The following is a 20518-nucleotide window of genomic DNA, read 5'->3' on the forward strand; positions in this document are numbered from 1 at the left end:
GTAATGTATGATTGCCATCACCTGTGGTGAGCTAGGTAATTGATAAGAAAGGTGTTTCACCACAGGTGATGGCAATCATACATTACCAGAAAAGTCCAGGAACAGAGCATTTTCTCCCTCATGGAGAGGGTCAGGTAGGCAAGTATGGGCCAAGCATGGATGTACTTAAAACCTGGACCGTTGGGGTGCTTTGAGGACCGCATTTGAGAACCTCTGCCCTAAGTATATATCTACCATATTACCTCATATATTAAATCTGAAATAAGTTAAAAAATAATAATAAAAAAACATCCTGCCCAAAGGGAATAGTGATGTACTAATCGTGCGATATTCATTTGACACTAAATTACAAAAAAAATAAACAAAATAATACTACCTAACATAAAAACATTATTAATTAACAGGAAAACAAAATAGTGAGGGTATTTTTGGCAGTGCAATATGTCATTTTACTGTATGTGAATGCTTTCTGCTAGGCCCTAGTTTTACCTCACAGCAGAGCAAGAAACAATAATGTAGCATTTAGGAGACAGACACATTCAGATATCATAGTCTGCAAAAAAGGGGTTTACTGTAGTCTCCCAAACTCCGCCATTACTGCCCAGGTTTTAAGGATATCTAAGCCCAAGCCCAGGTAGTTTAATTTAAATTTACTGAGGTACTAATTAAGTCACCTGTAGTCAAGTACGGATAGCCTTAAAACCTGGACTGTAGTAGCGGAATTTGGAAAACTGGTCCATACCCCTTTTACATGGATTTCCTGGGTTCAGCTAGGGTCACATAACACAGGTTTCAAGCCGTGCCACAGCGTCTTGAAACCTGCTCACACTGCATGCTGGACCGGGATATTGCCAATGCTTCTCCTGAGCCGGCACTTGGAGATGACAATCTCCAAGCGCCGATGAGTCGGCTCTCCATGGGGCTTGAAAGGGACCCGAGTTGCCTGTTCTCACTGCCCTGTAACCCAGGTATCTCCCATGTTAAAACCTGCAAGCTACCCGGGTTGAAATGGCGGGGGCACTCGACACAAGAGCCCTTTTACACCAAAAACCCTACCCAGGTCGACCGGCAATAACCCAGGTCGCAAGGGAGGTATAAAAGGGGTAGTGAGAGTACAGTCTAACAAAAAATTTAAACACAACATATAGTTAAATGCTGTGGGTACCTAGGATTTATCCAGCTCTGCTCTCCGCGTGTAACTTAATTGTCTCTGTACTGCAATCATTGAAACAGCAGGTCAACTTTAAGGGCTAATATTGTTAGCTATTATCACGTTTCACTATTCCAGGATATCCATAAAGCCTGCCCAGTTACTAATAATCAGTGACTAGTTATACAACCCTGATATATAATTTCATATTAATATACCCCTTGCTTGATATAGCAAATCACATTTTAAACAGGTTACATCCATGTTAAAAGCAGAGACCTACATAAAAACCAGCCACTAAAATCCTAAATTAGCTACTTAGTGCAAAATGCCCTAATTTTGATACCCCGAGCCAGCAGATACCACATAACAAACAGGAATATGCGTAACAATTTCTTTGTACATAGTGCAAGAGAGAGTCCTAAAATAAGCTGCTTTCCTCCCCCACTGCGCCAGGCCGAGCAGAGTCCCGCTATGTCCTGAACTACATCACCAATGATGCTCAGTGGCAGTAGCTACCCGTTTCGGTGTACCATGACTAGAAATGAAGCTCTCGAAAGGCGATCCAATTATAAAAAATAAAAAAAAGATAATTCATACTATAAAAGAAAATAATTGGACATTACAACTATTTTAAAGCACTATTTGTACTTTGAAGGAATATTCTAAATTAATGGGAGTGGCTGTAAGTTGTGTAAATTCATTTAAAGAAAATGTTATTAGACTTTTAATAAAAACTAACGTTAACGCAGATGAGTCTAACGGACGCGCTTGGTTTTTCCTAAAATGTAAAGCTTGATAGAACTGGAGTATAAATCAAGTTACAGAAGAGGTTCTACAACAAAAAAGCTACTCTACAATGAGAAGCGCTGTAGAGAGAAGACGGAGCAATGCTTACACCATATGTTACAGAATTATAAGACCTTTTAACTGTACGCTAGAAAATCCCCACACCCATCATACATTTTTTTACTGTACTTCTATTTTTATAGAATAAACTATAACGTTACAATGCTGTAACACATTATTACTCCCTTCGCCGTGTTTTTCATAGAACATCCCTGTTCGTGGCCAGACAGATTTAACAAGAGATTTGTACATGTGCAAATATAGTTTAACTGTGACCCAATAAAAATGTCTTCCCCAATACAGATGTAAGTGTAGTCGTGCAGGTAAACTAGGTGACATGGGCGTGCGGACAAAGTGTTACGTTCCCCAACAATCGTAAGTGGGGAACGCTTGGTGAAGCGGGAGAGACCACAGTTCGCTCATCTTCCCAGTTGGCAGCTTCAGGGCAGGAGCAAAAAAAGATGGCTTAAATCTGAAAAACAAATTATAGGCGTTAAAATAAAAAATTAAAAAATTTCAAGATAAACTAAAACTTTCTTTAAAAGAAGAATAAATAAAGCTTGAGCAGATAATCTTTTAATACATTCTAGTCCCCCACTCAATCACATTGATGGTAAGTAGTAGACCACCCATCAGATGAATAATTCCTAGGGAACAAAAAAGGATATTAAATGTGGGAAGCAATCGCACTATCAATTAAGAGAAGTAAATATTCAAGATTCCATTTTTATTTCTAAAGAAATCACATATAAAATATACTAATCTTCTATATGGGTGGTCTTCAGTATGCCGGCTCTTGGGATCCCGGCGCACAGTATACCGGCGCTGGGATCCCGACAGCCGGCATACCGACACTTATTCTCCCTCGTGGGGTCCACGACCCCCCTGGAGGGAGAATAAAATAGTGTGGCGCGCGTAGCGCGCCCGTAGCGTGGCGAGCCCGCAAGGGGCTCATTTGCGCTCGCCACACTGTCGGTAAGCCGGCGGTCGGGCTTCCGGCGCCGGTATGCTGGTCGCCGGGAGCCCGACCGCCGGCATATCGTAGTGAACCCTTCTATATATGTACACATTAATACATTATATATATATATATATATATATATATATATATATATATATAATAAGAATTTACTTACCGATAATTCTATTTCTCATAGTCCGTAGTGGATGCTGGGAACTCCGTAAGGACCATGGGGATTAGCGGCTCCGCAGGAGACTGGGCACAAAAGTAAAGCTTTAGGACTACCTGGTGTGCACTGGCTCCTCCCCCTATGACCCTCCTCCAAGCCTCAGTTAGGATACTGTGCCCGGACGAGCGTACACAATAAGGAAGGATTTTGAATCCCGGGTAAGACTCATACCAGCCACACCAATCACACCGTACAACCTGTGATCTGAACCCAGTTAACAGCATGATAATAGAGGAGCCTCTGAAAAGATGGCTCACAACAATAATAACCCGATTTTTGTAACAATAACTATGTACAAGTATTGCAGACAATCCGCACTTGGGATGGGCGCCCAGCATCCACTACGGACTATGAGAAATAGAATTATCGGTAAGTAAATTCTTATTTTCTCTGACGTCCTAGTGGATGCTGGGAACTCCGTAAGGACCATGGGGATTATACCAAAGCTCCTAAACGGGCGGGAGAGTGCGGATGACTCTGCAGCACCGAATGAGAGAACTCCAGGTCCTCCTCAGCCAGGGTATCAAATTTGTAGAATTTAGCAAACGTGTTTGCCCCTGACCAAGTAGATGCTCGGCAAAGTTGTAACGCCGAGACCCCTCGGGCAGCCGCCCAAGATAAGCCCACCTTCCTTGTGGAATGGGCTTTTACAGATTTTGGCTGTGGCAGGCCTGCCACAGAATGTGCAAGCTGAATTGTACTACAAATCCAACGAGCAATAGTCTGCTTAGAAGCAGGAGCACCCAGCTTGTTGGGTGCATACAGGATAACAGCGAGTCAGATTTCCTGACTCCAGCCGTCCTGGAAACATATATTTTTAAGGCCCTGACTACGTCCAACAACTTGGAGTCCTCCAAGTCACTAGTAGCCGTAGGTACCAAAATAGGTTGGTTCAGATGAAACACTGAAACCACCTTAGGGAGAAAATGAGGACGAGTCCTCAATTCCGCCCTGTCTGAATGGAAGATCAGATAAGGGCTTTTACAGGATAAAGCCCCCAATTCTGACACGTGCCTGGCCGAGGCCAGGGCCAACAACATGACCACTTTCCATGTGAGATATTTTAACTCCACAGATTCAATTGGTTCAAACCAATGTGACTTTTGGAACCCCAAAACTACATTGAGATCCCAAAGTGCCACTGGAGGCACCAAAAGAGGCTGTATATGCAGTACCCCTTTTACAGACGTCTGAACTTCAGGTAGTGAAGCTAGTTCTTTCTGGAAGAAAATTGACAGGGCCGAAATTTGAACCTTAATGGACCCCAATTTTAGGCCCATAGACACTCCTGTTTTCAGGAAATGCAGGAATCGACCTAGTTGAAATTCCTCCATCGGGGCCTTACTGGCCTCGCACCACGCAACATATTTTCGCCAAATGCGGTGATAATGCTTTGCGGTTACATCCTTCCTGGCTTGACCAGGGTAGGGATGACTTCATCCGGAATGCCTTTTTCCTTCAGGATCCGGCGTTCAACCGCCCTGCCGTCAAACGCAGCCGCGGTAAGTCTTGGAATAGACAGGGTCCTTGCTGGAGCAGGTCCCTTCTTAGAGGTAGAGGCCACGGGTCCTCCGTGAGCATCTCTTGAAGTTCCGGGTACCAAGTCCTTCTTGGCCAATCCGGAGCCACGAGTATAGTTCTTACTTCCCTCCGTCTTATAATTCTCAGTACTTTTTGGTATGAGAGGAAGAGGAGGGAACACATACACTGACTGGTACACCCACGGTGTTACCAGAGCGTCCACAGCTATTGCCTGAGGGTCCCTTGACCTGGCGCAATACCTGTCCAATTTTTTGTTTAGGCGGGACGCCATCATGTCCACCTTTGGCTTTTCCCAATGGTTTACAATCATGTGGAAGACTTCTGGGTGAAGTCCCCACTCTTCCGGGTGGAGGTCGTGCCTGCTGAGGAAGTCTGCTTCCCAGTTGTCCACTCCCGGAATGAACACTGCTGACAGTGCTATCACATGATGTTCCGCCCAGCGAAAAATCCTTGCAGCTTCTGCCATTGCCCTCCTGCTTCTTGTGCCGCCCTGTCTGTTTACGTGAGCGACTGCCGTGATATTGTCCGACTAGATCAGCACCGGCTGACCTTGAAGCAGAGGTCTTGCTTGGCTTAGGGCATTGTAAATGGCCCTTAGCTCCAAAATATTTATGTGAAGTGATGTCTCCAGGCTTGACCACAAGCACTGGAAATTTTTTCCCTGTGTGACTGCTCCCCAGCCTCTCAGGCTGGCATCCGTGGTCACCAGGACCCAGTCCTGAATGCCGAATCTGCGGCCCTCTAGAAGATGAGCCCTCTGCAACCACCACAGGAGAGACACCCTTGTCTTTGGTGACAGGGTTATCCGCTGATGCATCGGAAGATGCGATCCGGACCATTTGCCCAGCAGGTCCCACTGGAAAGTTCTTGCGTGGAATCTGCCGAATGGAATTGCTTCGTAGGAAGCCACCATTTTTCCCAGGACCCTTGTACACTGATGCACTGACACCTGGCCTGGTTTTAGGAGGTTTCTGACTAGTTCGGATAACTCCCTGGCTTTCTCCTCCGGGAGAAACACCTTTTTCTGGACTGTGTCCAGGATCATCCCTAGGAATAGAAGTCGTGTCGTCGGGATCAGCTGTGATTTTTGGAATATTGAGAATCCAACCGTGCTGGCGCAGCACTATCTGAGATAGTGCTACCCCGACTTCCAACTGTTCCCTGGATCTTGCCCTTATCAGGAGATCGTCCAAGTAAGGGATAACTAAAACTCCCTTCCTTCGAAGGAGTATCATCATTTCGGCCATTACCTTGGTAAAGACCCTGGGTGCCGTGGACAATCCAAACGGCAGCGTCTGAAACTGATAGTGACAGTTCTGTACCACAAACCTGAGGTACCCTTGGTGAAAAGGGTAAATTGGGACATGTAGGTAAGCATCTTTGATGTCCAGAGACACCATATAGTCCCCTTCTTCCAGGTTTGCAATCACTGCTCTGAGTGACTCCATCTTGAATTTGAACCTTTGTATGTAAGTGTTCAAGGATTTTAAATTTAAAAATGGTCTCACCGAGCCGTCCGGCTTCGGTACCACAAATAGTGTGGAATAGTACCCCTTTCCCTGTTGCAGGAGGGGTACCTTGATTATCACCTGCTGGGAATACAGCCTGTGAATGGCTTGCAATACTGTCTCCCTGTCTGAGGGAGACGTCGGTAAAGCAGACTTTATGAAACGGCGAGGGGGAGACGTCTCAAATTTCTTGAGACGGGCCCCCACCGTGCCTGAGACCGCTTGTAAAGCCCCAGCATCATGCTGAGGACTTTGCGGAGGCGGGAGAGGGCTTTTGTTCCTGGGAATTGGCTGTTTCCAGTGGCCACCAGGTCTGTTAGACCTACCCCAAATAACTCCTCCCTTTTATAAGGCGATACTTCCATATGCCTTTTGGAATCATCATCACCTGACCACTGTTTTGTCCATAACCCTCTTCTGGCAGAAATGGACAGCGCACTTACTCTTGATGCCAGTCGGCAAATATCCCTCTGTGCATCACGCATATATAGAAATGCATCTTTTAAATGCTCTATAGTTAGTAATATACTGTCCCTATCTAGGGTATCAATATTGTCAGTCAGGGAATCCGACCAAGCCACCCCAGCACTGCACATCCAGGCTGAGGCGATTGCTGGTCGCAGTATCACACCCGTGTGAGTGTATATACATTTTAGGATATTTTACTGCTTTCTGTCAGCAGGTTCCTTAAGGGCGGCCGTATCCGGGGACGGTAGTGCCACCTGTTTAGACAAGCGTGTGAGCGCTTTATTCACCCTAAGGGGTGTTTCCCAACGTGCCCTATCCTCTGGCGGGAAGGGGTATGATGCTAATAACTTTTTAGGAATTAACAGTTTTTATCGGGGGAAACCCACGCATCATCACACACTTCATTTAATTCCTCAGATGCAGGAAAAACTACAGGCAGTTTTTTCTCACCCAACCTAATACCCTTTTTAGTGGTACTGGTATTATCAGAAATGTGTAAAAACATTTTCCATAGCCTCAATCATGTAACGTGTGGCCCTACTGGAAGTCACATTCGTCTCTTAATCGTCGACACTGGAGTCAGTGGGCGTCTGTATCTGCCATCTGCGGTAACGGGCGTTTTAGAGCCCCAGATGGCTTTTGAGACACCTGGACAGGCACAGGCTGAGTCGCCGGCTGTCTCATGTCATCAATCTTTTGTAAAGAGCTGACACTGTCACATGATTCCTTCCATAAGCTCATCCACTCAGGTGTCGACTCCCTAGGGGGTGACATCTCTGTTACAGGCAATTGCTCCGCCTCCACCTCATTTTCCTCCTCATACATGTCGACACAACGTACCGACACACAGCACACACACAGGGAATGCTCTGATAGAGGACAGGACCCCACTAGCCCTTTGGGGAGACAGAGGGAGAGTATGCCAGCACACACCAGAGCGCTATATATATATATATATATATATATACAGGGATAACCTTATATAAGTGTTTTTCCCCTTATAGCTGCTGTATTGTTATACTGCGCCTAATTAGTGCCCCCCTCTCTTTTTTAACCCCTTTCTGTAGTGTAGTAACTGCAGGGGAGAGCCAGGGAGCTTCCCTCCAACGGAGCTGTGAGAGAAAATGGCGCCAGTGTGCTGAGGAGATAGGCTCCGCCCCCTTCTCGGCGGCCTTTTCTCCCGTTTTTCTGTGGAATCTGGCAGGGGTTAAAATTCATCCATATAGCCCTGGGGGCTATATGTGATGTATTTTCGCCAGCCAAGGTGTTTTTATTGCTGCTCAGGGCGCCCCCCCCTAGCGCCCTGCACCCTCAGTGACCGAAGTGTGAAGTGTGCTGAGGAGCAATGGCGCACAGCTGCAGTGCTGTGCGCTACCTTGTTGAAGACAGGATGTCTTCTGCCGCCGATTTTTCCGGACCTCTTCTTGCTTCTGGCTCTGTAAGGGGGCCGGCGGCGCGGCTCTGGGACCGAGCTCCGAGGCTGGGCCTGTGTTCGGTCCCTCTGGAGCTAATGGTGTCCAGTAGCCTAAGAAGCACAATCCACTCTGCACGCAGGTGAGTTCGCTTCTTCTCCCCTTAGTCCCTCGATGCAGTGAGCCTGTTGCCAGCAGGTCTCACTGAAAATAAAAAACCTAAAACTAAACTTTCACTAAGAAGCTCAGGAGAGCCCCTAGTGTGCACCCTTCTCGGCCGGGCACAAAAATCTAACTGAGGCTTGGAGGAGGGTCATAGGGGGAGGAGCCAGTGCACACCAGGTAGTCCTAAAGCTTTACTTTTGTGCCCAGTCTCCTGTGGAGCCGCTAATCCCCATGGTCCTTACGGAGTTCCCAGCATCCACTAGGACGTCAGAGAAATATATATATATATATACACATATACATATATATACACACACACACACACATACATATATAGTATATAGGCAAAAAAGGAGATTGACTCACTGATTGACTCATCACAAAATCTTTTAAACCAAAAGGTCTACAATCTTGAAACTTGGCAGGTAGCTTCTCCTTATGTCCCAGGTGCTTGCCAAGAATCGGTTTTACAAATGTCACTCCACAGTAATCGCCAAAAATGTATGTATGTATGTATGTATGTATGTATGTGTATACTGTATGTATTTTCCAGCATAATTCTGGAATGCCTAGAGCAATTGACACCAAACTTGGTACACATATGACTTACAATCTGGGAACAAACACTGTGGGGGTAAGACACCCCTATGGGTGAGGCAGCAGCACAGAGTATTTCAGCAGAAAGCATAACTCTGGAATGCCTGGAGCAACTTACACCAAACTTGGTACACATATGACTTACAATCTGGGAACAAACACTGTGGGGGTAACATACCACTAGCGGTGGCCCAGCAATACAGACTATATCAGGACATGCATGATATGTCAGTGACGACAGGGCTGCATGTGACAGTGGTAGTAACATGATGTGAGGAGGGGAATGGAGGTAGCAGGAAGCCACACACTGACAGTTATATAGTGGGAGGAGCAGGGTCCCCAGCAGCACACAGTATATTAGGGGACACAAAATATGTCAGGCAGGACAGGGCTTCATGTGACAGAGGCAGTGACATGATGTGAGGAGGGGAATGGAGGTAGCACAACCCACACACAGAGTTATATAGTGGAAGTAGAATGGTCCCCCAGCAGCACATAATTCAGATCTGTTCGCTCTCTAGGGTTTTTCGCTGCGCAGCCATCAGGGCACTACTGCGCATGTGTATGCACCGCAATGCGCAGGCGTGTCGTACGGGTACAAAGCGGATCATTGCTGTGCACTGGTTCTAGCAAAGAATCCATTCGCACAGCCGATCGCAAGGAGACTGACAGGAAGAGGGCATTTGTGGGTGGCAACTGACTGTTTTCTGGGAGTGATTGGAAAAGCACAAGCGTGTTGAGGCGTTTGCAGGACGGGTGTCTGACGTAAATTCCGACCTCGAATAGGCTGAAGTGATCACAGCGGCTGAGTAAGGTCAGAGCTACTCAGAAACTGCACAAGCTGTTTTTGTACAGGGCGGATGCACACGCATTCGCACACTTGCAAACCTAAAATACACTCCCCTATAGGTGGCGTCTATCTGTTTGCAGCAAAGCAAAAATTAGCTAGCGAGCGAGCAGATCTGAATTAGGCCTCATGTTCGAAACAATATTTGTCAGTTGAAAGGCTACAAAGGATTCAGCCCCAACATGCACTTCAGTATTATGCTGGGTAAACACTTGGTCGACGGATCGGCCGTCCATCCGAACGATCTAACGATTAGTAAGGTTTAAGCACAAATGATCTTGTGCACACACACTTACCATCGTTATTATTACCAGTTATTTATATAGCGCCACTATGGACAGGGGTGCATAGTCATGTACTGCATACCAGCATATTCATACACGGGGGAGAAGCGGTATAGCGTACATAAAGTGCGCTGATACCGCTACTTCCCATAACGATGGTACATACATTTACCCCTGTGGCCCAGATTTATCAGGCTTTGGAGAGTGATAAATTGCACAGCGATAAAGTACCAACCAATCAGCTTCAAACTGTCATTTTTCAAAAACATCCTGTAACATGGCAGTTAGAAGCTGATTGGTTGGTACTTTATCACTGTGAAATTTATCACTCTCCAAGGCTTGATAAATCTGGGCCTAAATACTTTCTGGATCCGTGCAGTAAATTCTGCTTCAATCTATATCAAATTCACAAACTATGGCAAAATACGATACATATGTTGAGGGCTGAATAACTTTTCAAGGCACTGTGACTAAACCCTATCACTGTAGCTATTAGAGGGGATTTGCCATTGGCTATGTGTCATATAGCGCAGCCTACGGACTAATATGACATTACCACCATCTAATGCAATCACAGCCAAATACTAACTGAGTTTCAGTTTAATTGAATGAGGAAATAGACAAATCCTGGATTAGACAACAAAGTGTAATGTCCTGTGCATTTGCGCTAGTCTGTATGAGGTCCAGTGTGAGCAATTTCTGACTATAAAGCTATCCTGAACAGGCTGGTTATGTGGTTAATACCTTTCTAGTTATCAAAATAATTACATCCATAGCAGTCTAATAACAATAATTAATTCTGCCCCTGATTTAGAGCTCTCACCTTGTGCTCCAATCGCTGGTACTCCCCTGAATTTGGTCGTCTGCCATTTCTCGAGCGCTTCCCTTCAAGCGCAAAAGCGATGATCTGCGGAAAAAAAAGGGGAATTTTAATAAACCACTAAATCTAGAGGCCTAAGGCGTCTGTGTACTGAGCCTTGGACAGAGAGAAAGTGGACGGAGATAAAGTACCAGCTCTTAACTGCCATGTTACCAGATGTGACAAATGAGGAGCTGGGTGGTTGGTACTTTATCTCTGTCCACTTTATCTCTTTCCAAGGCTTAGTAAATAGACCCCTCAATTCCTTAAAGTGTAGCTGTCGTCTATAAGGAATGCAGTCAATTTACTTACAATCAAAATCCCGACATGGTCAAAATCCCGACTTTTAAAATGTCGACAGGTCAAAAAGTCGACACAAGTTTTTTTTATGCTTTTTTTCATTGAAACAGACTTGTTCATACTTTACCATCCCAATGGAACTTGGGGAATTTAATAGTGTGCCGAGCGCAGCGAGCCATGCGAGGGTACGTGGTACACTTATACGGTGTCCATGTCGCCATACACAAAAAAACCTCAATGGAAAACTTGTCGACTTTTTGACCTGACAACATTTTAAATGTCGGTATTTTGACAGTCGGTCAATTGTTGTAGGGATTTTGATTGTAGGTATTTCATACTAAACCATAACACTGATCTCAGGACAGAGTAGCTCTCTAAACAATTTGGTGACAAAATTACTTAAATACGGTTGTTGAAACAAAAAAACATAAGAAGCAATTTTCTACAAATATTTACAGCACAGGTTTGACAAATAATGGTTCCGGGTCATGTCAGAGAATGCCCGCCTGGGACTCTTTTACTCAACTCAAAGCCAGAAGTCGTCCAAACTATCCCCCCCCCCCCCCAATTGCTTTCCACAGTTTATATCATGTGCCAACCTGTCCACCATTCAACTCCAGAGGATAGTAGGACTAAAACACTAAATCCTGCAAGGCGTTGTACACACCACTGCAAGCATATATGTGGCCTCGGTCCCTTTGTCTCCACGGCGTTAGAGGTCTTGTACCTCTTCCGCATACTTTTATTTATATAACCTGAAAGTTTTGCTGAAATACAGCTTCTAGATCATTTGCTGTAATGCTCAGAGAAGTGTCAGCTAATTTATGTATAATCTTTGCTGCCCACTTCTACAGGGTAATATCCACAGTAAGGACCAACTAAGGGTGAATTGACACAAGTCCTTTACGATATGCTTTTTTTTTTGTTTTTATAAATAGTTCTGGCAGCAAACAATTCCATTACGATTGTACTGTATATAGCGCAATGCTTCTAGTTAATTTATATGTCATTACTTATGTTTACAGAATGTTAGGTTTCTAATAAAAGTGTATTTTGTAACGTAAAGGCTGGGGACTTTTTTTGAGCAGCTTATTTTGTCTTATATCCTAATTTATTTAAGCAACATTTAATTAGTTGTAGGTTAGGGAATTAGAGTCTGTACAGGGACTGATTTAAATTACAAATATTGTCTGTACGGTACTGTGTAAATTTGTGGCGCTATATACAGACTTGTCCTCATTCACCCATTCTTTTTATGCCATATGGCACGAGACGCATTGCGCAACTCCTATGTTCTGCCAAGGGTAGCGAATCTCAGACTTTCGTACTTAGATATTCATTTAGTGTGTGTGTCGCAGCATAGCTGCACCCAAAGTTACTTATAGTGCACTGGGAGGTTAGAATGAGTATTTGTGTTGCAAGGAGTTGCTATAAAGTTGTAAACTAAGCACAACACTGTGTAGCAGGATGTATGGTGTGACTCAATGATGCAGTATCAGTTTTGCCTTTTTCCCCAGGTTAACATCTGAGCAGCACTAGGTTGCTTCATGCAATGCATGCGTCATAAGTCCAGAGTTCTTGTGCGTATAAGTTTGTTGCATTAGTAATGAGAATAAGGCACATATTCGTAAAAAACTGAGTGGCGGGACTTATGGCATCCCAAACGAGTGCTATTTGAGAATAGGGTAGAATAGACACAACTGTAAGTAAACGATAATAAGTGCTGGCCATGTAAAATTGCATATTATTTCTAATTTACCTTGCGTTTATTGTGATACCCGATGTACAGCACAGCAACCAGGATAGCAGAGGTCACAAGATAGGCAAAGAAATGGCTGCTTTCGGATTCTTCCTGCAGGGCAGTTTTATCATTATTTCCAAAGAGATCCTTTTCTTTCTGGCTTGGAGAGTGTTGATTCTCTAGATCACCAATGTCCGAATCATTGTCATCATTCATATCATTTCCTTCTGTGTCTAACCGCTTTAGCTCATCTTCATTCTTCTCCTCCTCATTAGTATTTTCGGCGGTCTCATTCCCCTCTGGCGCTTCCTCTTCACTATTATCCTGCTGTTTCACTGTCACCTCATTCTCCACCAGCTTTGTCATTTTGTCTTCATTTTCCTCGGTCTTTGTATGTACGCCCTTACTGGATTCCGGGTCTGTCGCACCTCCATTTTGCTTTCCTGGGTCGTTGGCGGGATTGGTCTCTACCTCCTTTTCCTTGGGGGGATTGGTCTCTACCCCCTTTTCCTTGGGGGGATTGGTCTCTACCCCCTTTTCCTTGGGGGGATTGGTCTCTACCCCCTTTTCCTTGGGGGGATTGGTCTCTACCCCCTTTTCCTTGGGGGGATTGGTCTCTACCCCCTTTTCCTTGGGGGGGTTGGTCTCTACCCCCTTTTCCTTGGGGGGGTTGGTCTCTACCCCCTTTTCCTTGGGGGGGTTGGTCTCTACCCCCTTTTCCTTGGGGGGATTGGTCTCTACCCCCTTTTCCTTGGGGGGATTGGTCTCTACCCCCTTTTCCTTGGGGGGATTGGTCTCTACCCCCTTTTCCTTGGGAGGATTGGTCTCTACCCCCTTTTCCTTGGGGGGGTTGGTCTCTACCCCCTTTTCCTTGGGGGGGTTGGTCTCTACCCCCTTTTCCTTGGGGGGGTTGGTCTCTACCCCCTTTTCCTTGGGGGGATTGGTCTCTACCTCCTTTTCCTTGGGGGGTTTGGTCTCTCCTCCCTTGTCCTTCGGGGGATTTGTCTCTACCCCCTTATCCTTCGCCAGATTGGTCTCTACCCCCTTATTATTCTCTGGCTCTGTCTTCCCCACCTCCTTCGGCTTTCTCTCTTCCAACTTTGTCCCTTCACCCTTATTTTCTACAGGGTTTGTTCCTTGGCTCTTATTTCCCTCCGGATTCGCAACATTTTTATTTTCTGATGAATTTTTTTCAGCACTAGCTGGAAAAGCTGTCAAAATAAATGTAAAAAATAAACACTATACATGCATGTTAATAATAATAATAATAATAATAATAATAATAATACTTTATTGTCATCAATAGTTCAAGAAAGAAATGCATGAACAATCAACGAAACTAAAAGCAAGCATATACAGAGACCATAGGAACAGAACAAAAAGAGCACTCCTGAACCCAAGACATTCTCAAATTATCAATTTATTTCGGTTCTATCCGGTTTAACATATTTACTGCTGTTGGAAAAAAACTACCCCTTAACCGGTTGGTCCGACAGAGAATAGAACGATAACGCCTATTAGATGGCAACACAGAAAACATCCCCACATTAGGATGAGATAGATCTCCCAAAATACTTCTCACCTTAGTGAGGAGCCTTTTTTCATATATATCCTGAATACAGGGCAAACTAACTCCAATAACTCTACTTGCAGTTTTAACCACTCTCTGAAGGGACTTACGTTCTACAGCAGTACAGTTACCAAACCATACCATAATCCCGTATGTAAGGACACTCTCTAAAATGGCTGAATAAAAATTTTCTAAAATCTCCTTACGTATTCCCGCCATACGCATTTTCCTCAGTAAAAACAAGCGTTGTTGGGCTTTTTTAACAACAAATCGTGTATGGGTACCCCAGGACAGATCATTGGAGATGTTATTGCCCAGGAATTTAAAAGACTCAACTGTCTCCACTACCTGGTTATTTACAACTATAGGACAAAAGGGCTGCTTGTGTATTTTCCTAAAATCTACAATCATTTCTTTCGTCTTTTTAACGTTTAGGATTAAATGATTTGTTTGACTCCAAGCTTCTAACCTAGCGACCTCAGATCTATATTCTGACTCATCGTCCTTACTTATTAAACCTACAACTGCAATATCATCGACAAATTTAATAATGTGAACTGACTCCGATTTAGAAAGGCAATCATAGGTAAACAGGGAGTACAACAGGGGACTCAGTACACAGCCCTGAGGCACCCCTGTACTAATTACAAGTTCGCTTGACAGAGAATTGTACAATCTAACAGATTGAGGCCTGTTAGTCAAGAAATCCAAGATCCATCTACATACAAAGTTATTCAAACCCAACTGAGATAATTTAGACACTAATGATGTTGGGATTACCGTATTAAATGCTGAACTGTAATCCACAAACAAAATTCTCGCAAAAGAACATGTGGATTCTAGATGGGTAGCCACACGATGAACCAAAGTGATAGCAGCGTCATCTGTCGACCTATTTGCTTTATATGCAAATTGAAAAGGATCCAGATTGGCTGGGATATTTTCCTTTATGTGTCCCATGACCAATCTTTCAAAGGCCTTCATTATAAGAGATGTCAGAGCAATTGGTCGGTAATCGTTTGGCTCACTGGCCTTACCATTTTTGGGAACCGGGATAATAATAGATGACTTAAAACACTTAGGCACATGACAAGTGGCAAGGGAAAAGTTAAAAATCATAGTAAAAATCTCAGCCAACTGCTCAGCACATGTCTTAATAACATTTCCCGGAATCCCATCTGGGCCGGGGGCCTTACCTGATTTAGAACTGGCAAAGCACCGTCTAACAGATGTTATTAACATCTCAGTGACATAGGGCCTGATTTGAAAGTTGCATGCAAAAGCGAAAACAGCAGCGTACATTGGCTGTCTGCGAGTCTACTTCTACTTGTGTACACATGGCTGAATGTGCAAGGACTGAGACGCCCACCTTTAGTGCCTGTGCATGCTATAATACTGTGTCTTTCTACGCCATCATCAGTCACAGTCCTTATGGCATGTGCAGTGTCTCCGTCTGACCACAGCCTCTTATGCTTGTGGCTGTGCGTCTGTGGATGCAGCTGCTTGCAGTGAGACGCCTGCACTACTAGTCACCGCCCAGGAGCACCCATCACTCTGCTGACACATTTCTGTTACCATCAGGTATCGTCTGTCCCAATGGCAGCAGCACCTTTGTGCCTACACTCTGTAACGTATGCGTCATAGGCAGCTGCAAATTATCAACTTCAACTATGTGAACAGTGGCATTGCGCGCAACTCAGAATCAGGCCCATAATCATGATATATCTCATTATGTACACATGAATAACAATACATTGTGTTACATCCCAACCATAGTTACAGGAAGTATTTATAGCATTAAAAAAAGACACCGAATCAAGTAAACATGCCAAATAGGAGAATTTAGAACAGTCTAAAACTATTCAACCAAAGCAGTACCGTGCCCCACACAGTAACCATTATACATTAGGACACCTCTTCCATTGCTGTATTAGTTTGATAACAGATGCAAAACCACAGGGAGGCAGGGGTGCCAGGCAGGTAGCGTGTGTGTTCTCGAAAAGCCGGCGTCACTGTTGGAGACAATCCGGCCCCCTTGACGTCACTAATGGGGATGTGCCCCAGCTGTGGCATCACAGATAGGGGCATGCACAGCATACTTCTTCCTAGCTACTTAATGTGAATAAATGCCGCGTGCATTCGAACAGCATGTATTCACGCGGCAGCAGGCTGTTTAAGCAAGGAGCTACTAAAAGGGCAGGGTGCATTGTGCCCTTAAAAAATTGTGCAGGGCACTGCTAAAACAGCGTAGTATGAAGACTATATAACACACACACACAGGGGTATGCAAATTCAAATTCAGGTTTCTTTGGCCGTCCACAAGAGCAATTTAATTATTGTGCCAATCAGTCACCCGCTACTTTTGACGCACCAAAAAAGCAACAGTTTTAGTCATGTAAAGCGGCTAACCCACAAAAGTACTGAACAGTAGAACAACTGAATAGCTGCCGGTGGGCTCCCTCTAGTGGCAGTCCCCCAGACAACTTAATCACCCCCTATGTGTCCCCAGCTGCCGTGCCACCCTTCTTTCCTCCCTGCAGTGGCCGAGCATTTACTCAATAATACCCCTTTTCTCAACAAAATGCTGTGTTCGACATGGGTTTTGAATATGGGTTCAACCCGTGTCAGATGCTGTTCACACTGCAGGCTAGACCTGGTATTTTAGCGTGTAGATCCCCTACAGACTGCAGCCGTGTGCAGTCTTTCCGTTCTGCTGGTGCTTGGAGAAGACATCATCTCCAATCGCGAGTGAGTCAGCTCATTCTATATTTTAAGACCTGCGTTGAGCTGTTTACACTGCAGACTACCCACGTCTGACCCTGGTAGCCAATACTCCTTTTACACCGCCAGCATATAACACGGGTTATTGAACATGAACGTGCATAACCCGTGTTGCTGGTTGGTGTAAAAGGGCCGAGATGGAATATTCCGGGTCGAGTGACCCGGTATTCCAACTCGGGTAGTTTGCAGGGTTGAACATGGGTTCAACCCGGCTACTGTACTGTGTAAGCGGTAGCCGGGACGCATCGACCCGGCTTCTCGTTTACAGTAAATGTACGGGCGGTGCTTGGAGATCATGTGATCTCCAAGCGCCGTCCCCGACGCGTCATCGGCGACGTCACCAACCCACCAATATGACGCGTTGGCAAATGCGGTGTGAAAGTGGCTTGACGCGGGTCGCTGCAGGGTAGCACCCGTGTCAGGCTCCCGGGTGTGACGGGCGACATTTGGTCTAAAAGAGGTATAACAGAGGACCATTTTCTACTAAGCCGTGACCTGGGTAGACCCAGCAATAATCTGTGTTATTGTGGCAGTGGAAAAGAGGTATTAATAAACATGTTGGGTAACTCCATGAAAATATGGACATAGAGCCTAAAGCATAAGTCAACACAGGTATAAGATGTTGGCGTCATTAATCAGCTGAAGTGCTCTATTTTGCTTATAGAGAAAAATGATTTAGATTTGTGATCTAGTACTTCATATTAGCAGGCCTATTTACTAAGCCCTGGAGAGAGATAAAGTGGCCAAAAATAAAGTACCAGCCAATCAGCTCCTAACTGTCATTTTTCACACACAGCCTGTAGCATGGCAGTTGAGAGCTGATTGGCTTGTACTTTATCTTCAGCCACTTTAACGTTCAGTAAACAGACCCCTAGGTTTCTTTTAAAACCACTTAACTGACGATTTTTCCCTTCAAAAGCGTTAACATTTATTTTATTTTTTTACTTAAAAAAGTTGAAAAAGTATTTATTAAAATATTTAAACATTATATTATGCACATCTGCAGAACGGATCTCTTCGGCAAACATGGGGGGACAGGGTGGGACGACGCAGTTGCATGAAATCTGACCATGCCAGTTAAGTGGTTCACTAAATGATAACTCTATTATGGGCAGGCTTTCATTCATTTGCATATAAAGCAAAGAAAATGTGTTTGATTAAATTCTAACATAATATCTCAGGGTCAATATAATGTAAATAAAGCCATATAACAGTCAAAAATAATTAACTCCCGATGATACAGTTAGATTAAAATGTACAGGGGCTATTCCACTGTCACATATGGGACATTTGTTCAAGCTTTAACATATTATTTTATTTTTAACATTATTATTTTTTATTTCCACCTCATGGAATAGTTACACACACCAATATGCCTACTTCTGGTTCCTTGTCAACATACAAACCCAGAATGGTGGTGCAGTGTCACTTTTGGCTTGCGTTCCAAGCAGCGCAACGCAAATACCAGAACTGACGTTGCCATTCCAATGCACTCTTCTGGTATTCGCGTTCCAGTGCTTGCAACACAAGTCAGAAGTGACGCAGCATCGCCGGGCTGGGTTTGTATGCAGTAAGGAACTGGGAAGTAGGATGCGTATCCGGTGTGCGAGTTCCACGAGATGCAACGCACGCCAGGGAGGCGAGCTGCTGCATGCACTGCGGGGCATTTAATGAACACCCATGGTACAGGTAGGTTCTTCCTCCTGAGAATGGAATGTAATACTATGAGCACATTATTTGTGAAAACTTGCTTGAATTAAATGAAATAAGCTGCGTCAATTGAAGTGGAGAGTGCCTACTGAACTTTATATTTTGCAAGACAGAAAAATAAATACGCTCTCATCATAATTACAGAGCAGTTTTCTCCTCGGCTCTCCTTTCTATTTCACAATTGTCAAACAGGTTTCTTAATGAGCAGTAAAATCATTTTTATATAACCGAGATGGGTACTATAATAATCAAAGTTCCCTCTTAAGTAGGATTGTATAATAATCTGTGCTAGAACATGAAGCTGGTTATGCTATAAGCAGCAGGATCGAATAACTGGTTAAAAAAGAAAGCATAGAAAAAGGGTTGTACAGTAATCATGGAAAATGATCAGTTAGGTTCTATAAATATTAAAGCTTTTGTACTCAGTAGGGGGTATATAATAATCAGTATTATATAATAAACTGGGTTAAGTAATAAGCAGTGTCAAATAATAATCTGGGTTGTAGCTTATAAATGGTAACTAGGGGGAACAGATATATAAGGTAGTATAATGGAGGGGGATATATACATAGGCTGTTGCTTATTATGTAATGTGATGGGGCAATACACTGGTGGCAGGTTGGATGGGACCCTCCTAGACCGGAAGTGAGCAGGAAGCAGCAGCTGTCACTCATTCCTGACCCAGACATGACATGGCAACGCGTTATGCAGCATGTAAACTCTCTCACCACCGCCCAGCACCGAGACCAGCAGCGCGGCCAGCAGCAGCATACACAACGACACACGACCAGCCATCGTTAGGGGAGTCAGCTCTGGCGGCTACACAGTCACGTCCGGTGGCACTTCCTGCTTCCGGTGAACGCCGGGCAGCCATGTTGCTACACCCAGAGGAGCGGCCGCCTGGGGATAGTCAACATGGCGGCTTCTCCAACAGTCATACCAGGTGCTGCTGCTGCCATCTTGTGGCACAGACACAGTATGAGATAACATTGCCGAGTCTCGATTGCGTTTTTCTTTCCTTCACACTGATTTGTCTTGTCCATGTCTCTGACCTGGTGTTTGTGACTGCAGTAAAATGTGCCTGCATGGGGTAGATCACTGTGTCAGTGGCATTACAGCTCCATGCAATTCTAGAGCATCCAGCTTGAAGCGTGGCCAGGGCCGTAACTAGGGGGGGCTAAGGGGGCATGCGCCCCGGGTGCAGGAATTGAGGGGGTGCCGAGGAGTTACAGAGGAACAGGGTTTTTTGGGTGTTTTTTTTTTTTTACCAGCAGACTGCTCCTGGGGGCAATGTCTCTGACCCACCTGTCTGCCCACAGTTGGCTCCGACGCTGTGCGGATGAGCTCCAGTACCTGGGATCTCTCCTATGCCGGCTACTGTCTTAAACTCTCTTCTTTGCCATGCAGTGCTGCGACTAGCATGCAGTGAACTGTGCAAGCTATAGAGGTGAGCTGTTGGTGCTGTGTTTTTAAGCAGGCTATGATCCCAGCTGCCTGGCCAGCACCAACCGATAACAAGCTGCCGCCTACACACCATTGAGAAGA

The 20518-nt window shown here is 44.8% G+C and overlaps 1 protein-coding gene across 1 annotated transcript; it reads right to left on the minus strand.

Moving 5' to 3' along the window:
* Nucleotides 1-29: 29 nt before the first annotated feature.
* TGOLN2 (trans-golgi network protein 2) lies at nt 30-19867 on the minus strand. The gene is made up of 4 exons (XM_063931893.1): nt 19702-19867; nt 12931-14123; nt 10836-10919; nt 30-2471 (listed from the first exon to the last, which is right to left on the minus strand). The coding sequence occupies exons 1-4, from the start codon at nt 19766-19768 to the stop codon at nt 2466-2468; spliced, it is 1350 nt and encodes a 449-aa protein (XP_063787963.1). The 5' UTR covers nt 19769-19867; the 3' UTR covers nt 30-2465.
* Nucleotides 19868-20518: the final 651 nt, after the last annotated feature.

This window comes from Pseudophryne corroboree, chromosome 6 (assembly GCF_028390025.1).
Source record: "Pseudophryne corroboree isolate aPseCor3 chromosome 6, aPseCor3.hap2, whole genome shotgun sequence".
Lineage (NCBI taxonomy): Eukaryota > Metazoa > Chordata > Amphibia > Anura > Myobatrachidae > Pseudophryne > Pseudophryne corroboree.

What these genes read in the sequence shown, in the direction of transcription:
- TGOLN2 (XM_063931893.1), bottom strand. Translation starts at nt 19,768, where the DNA reads ATGGCTGGTCGTGTGTCGTTGTGTATGCTGCTGCTGGCCGCGCTGCTG. An exon ending in GGTCTCGGTGCTGGGCGGTG is followed by an intron (nt 14,124 to 19,701) that starts GTGAGAGAGTTT and finishes TTATTTTGACAG; the next exon opens with CTTTTCCAGCTAGTGCTGAA. An exon ending in GGTATCACAATAAACGCAAG is followed by an intron (nt 10,920 to 12,930) that starts GTAAATTAGAAA and finishes TTTTTTCCGCAG; the next exon opens with ATCATCGCTTTTGCGCTTGA.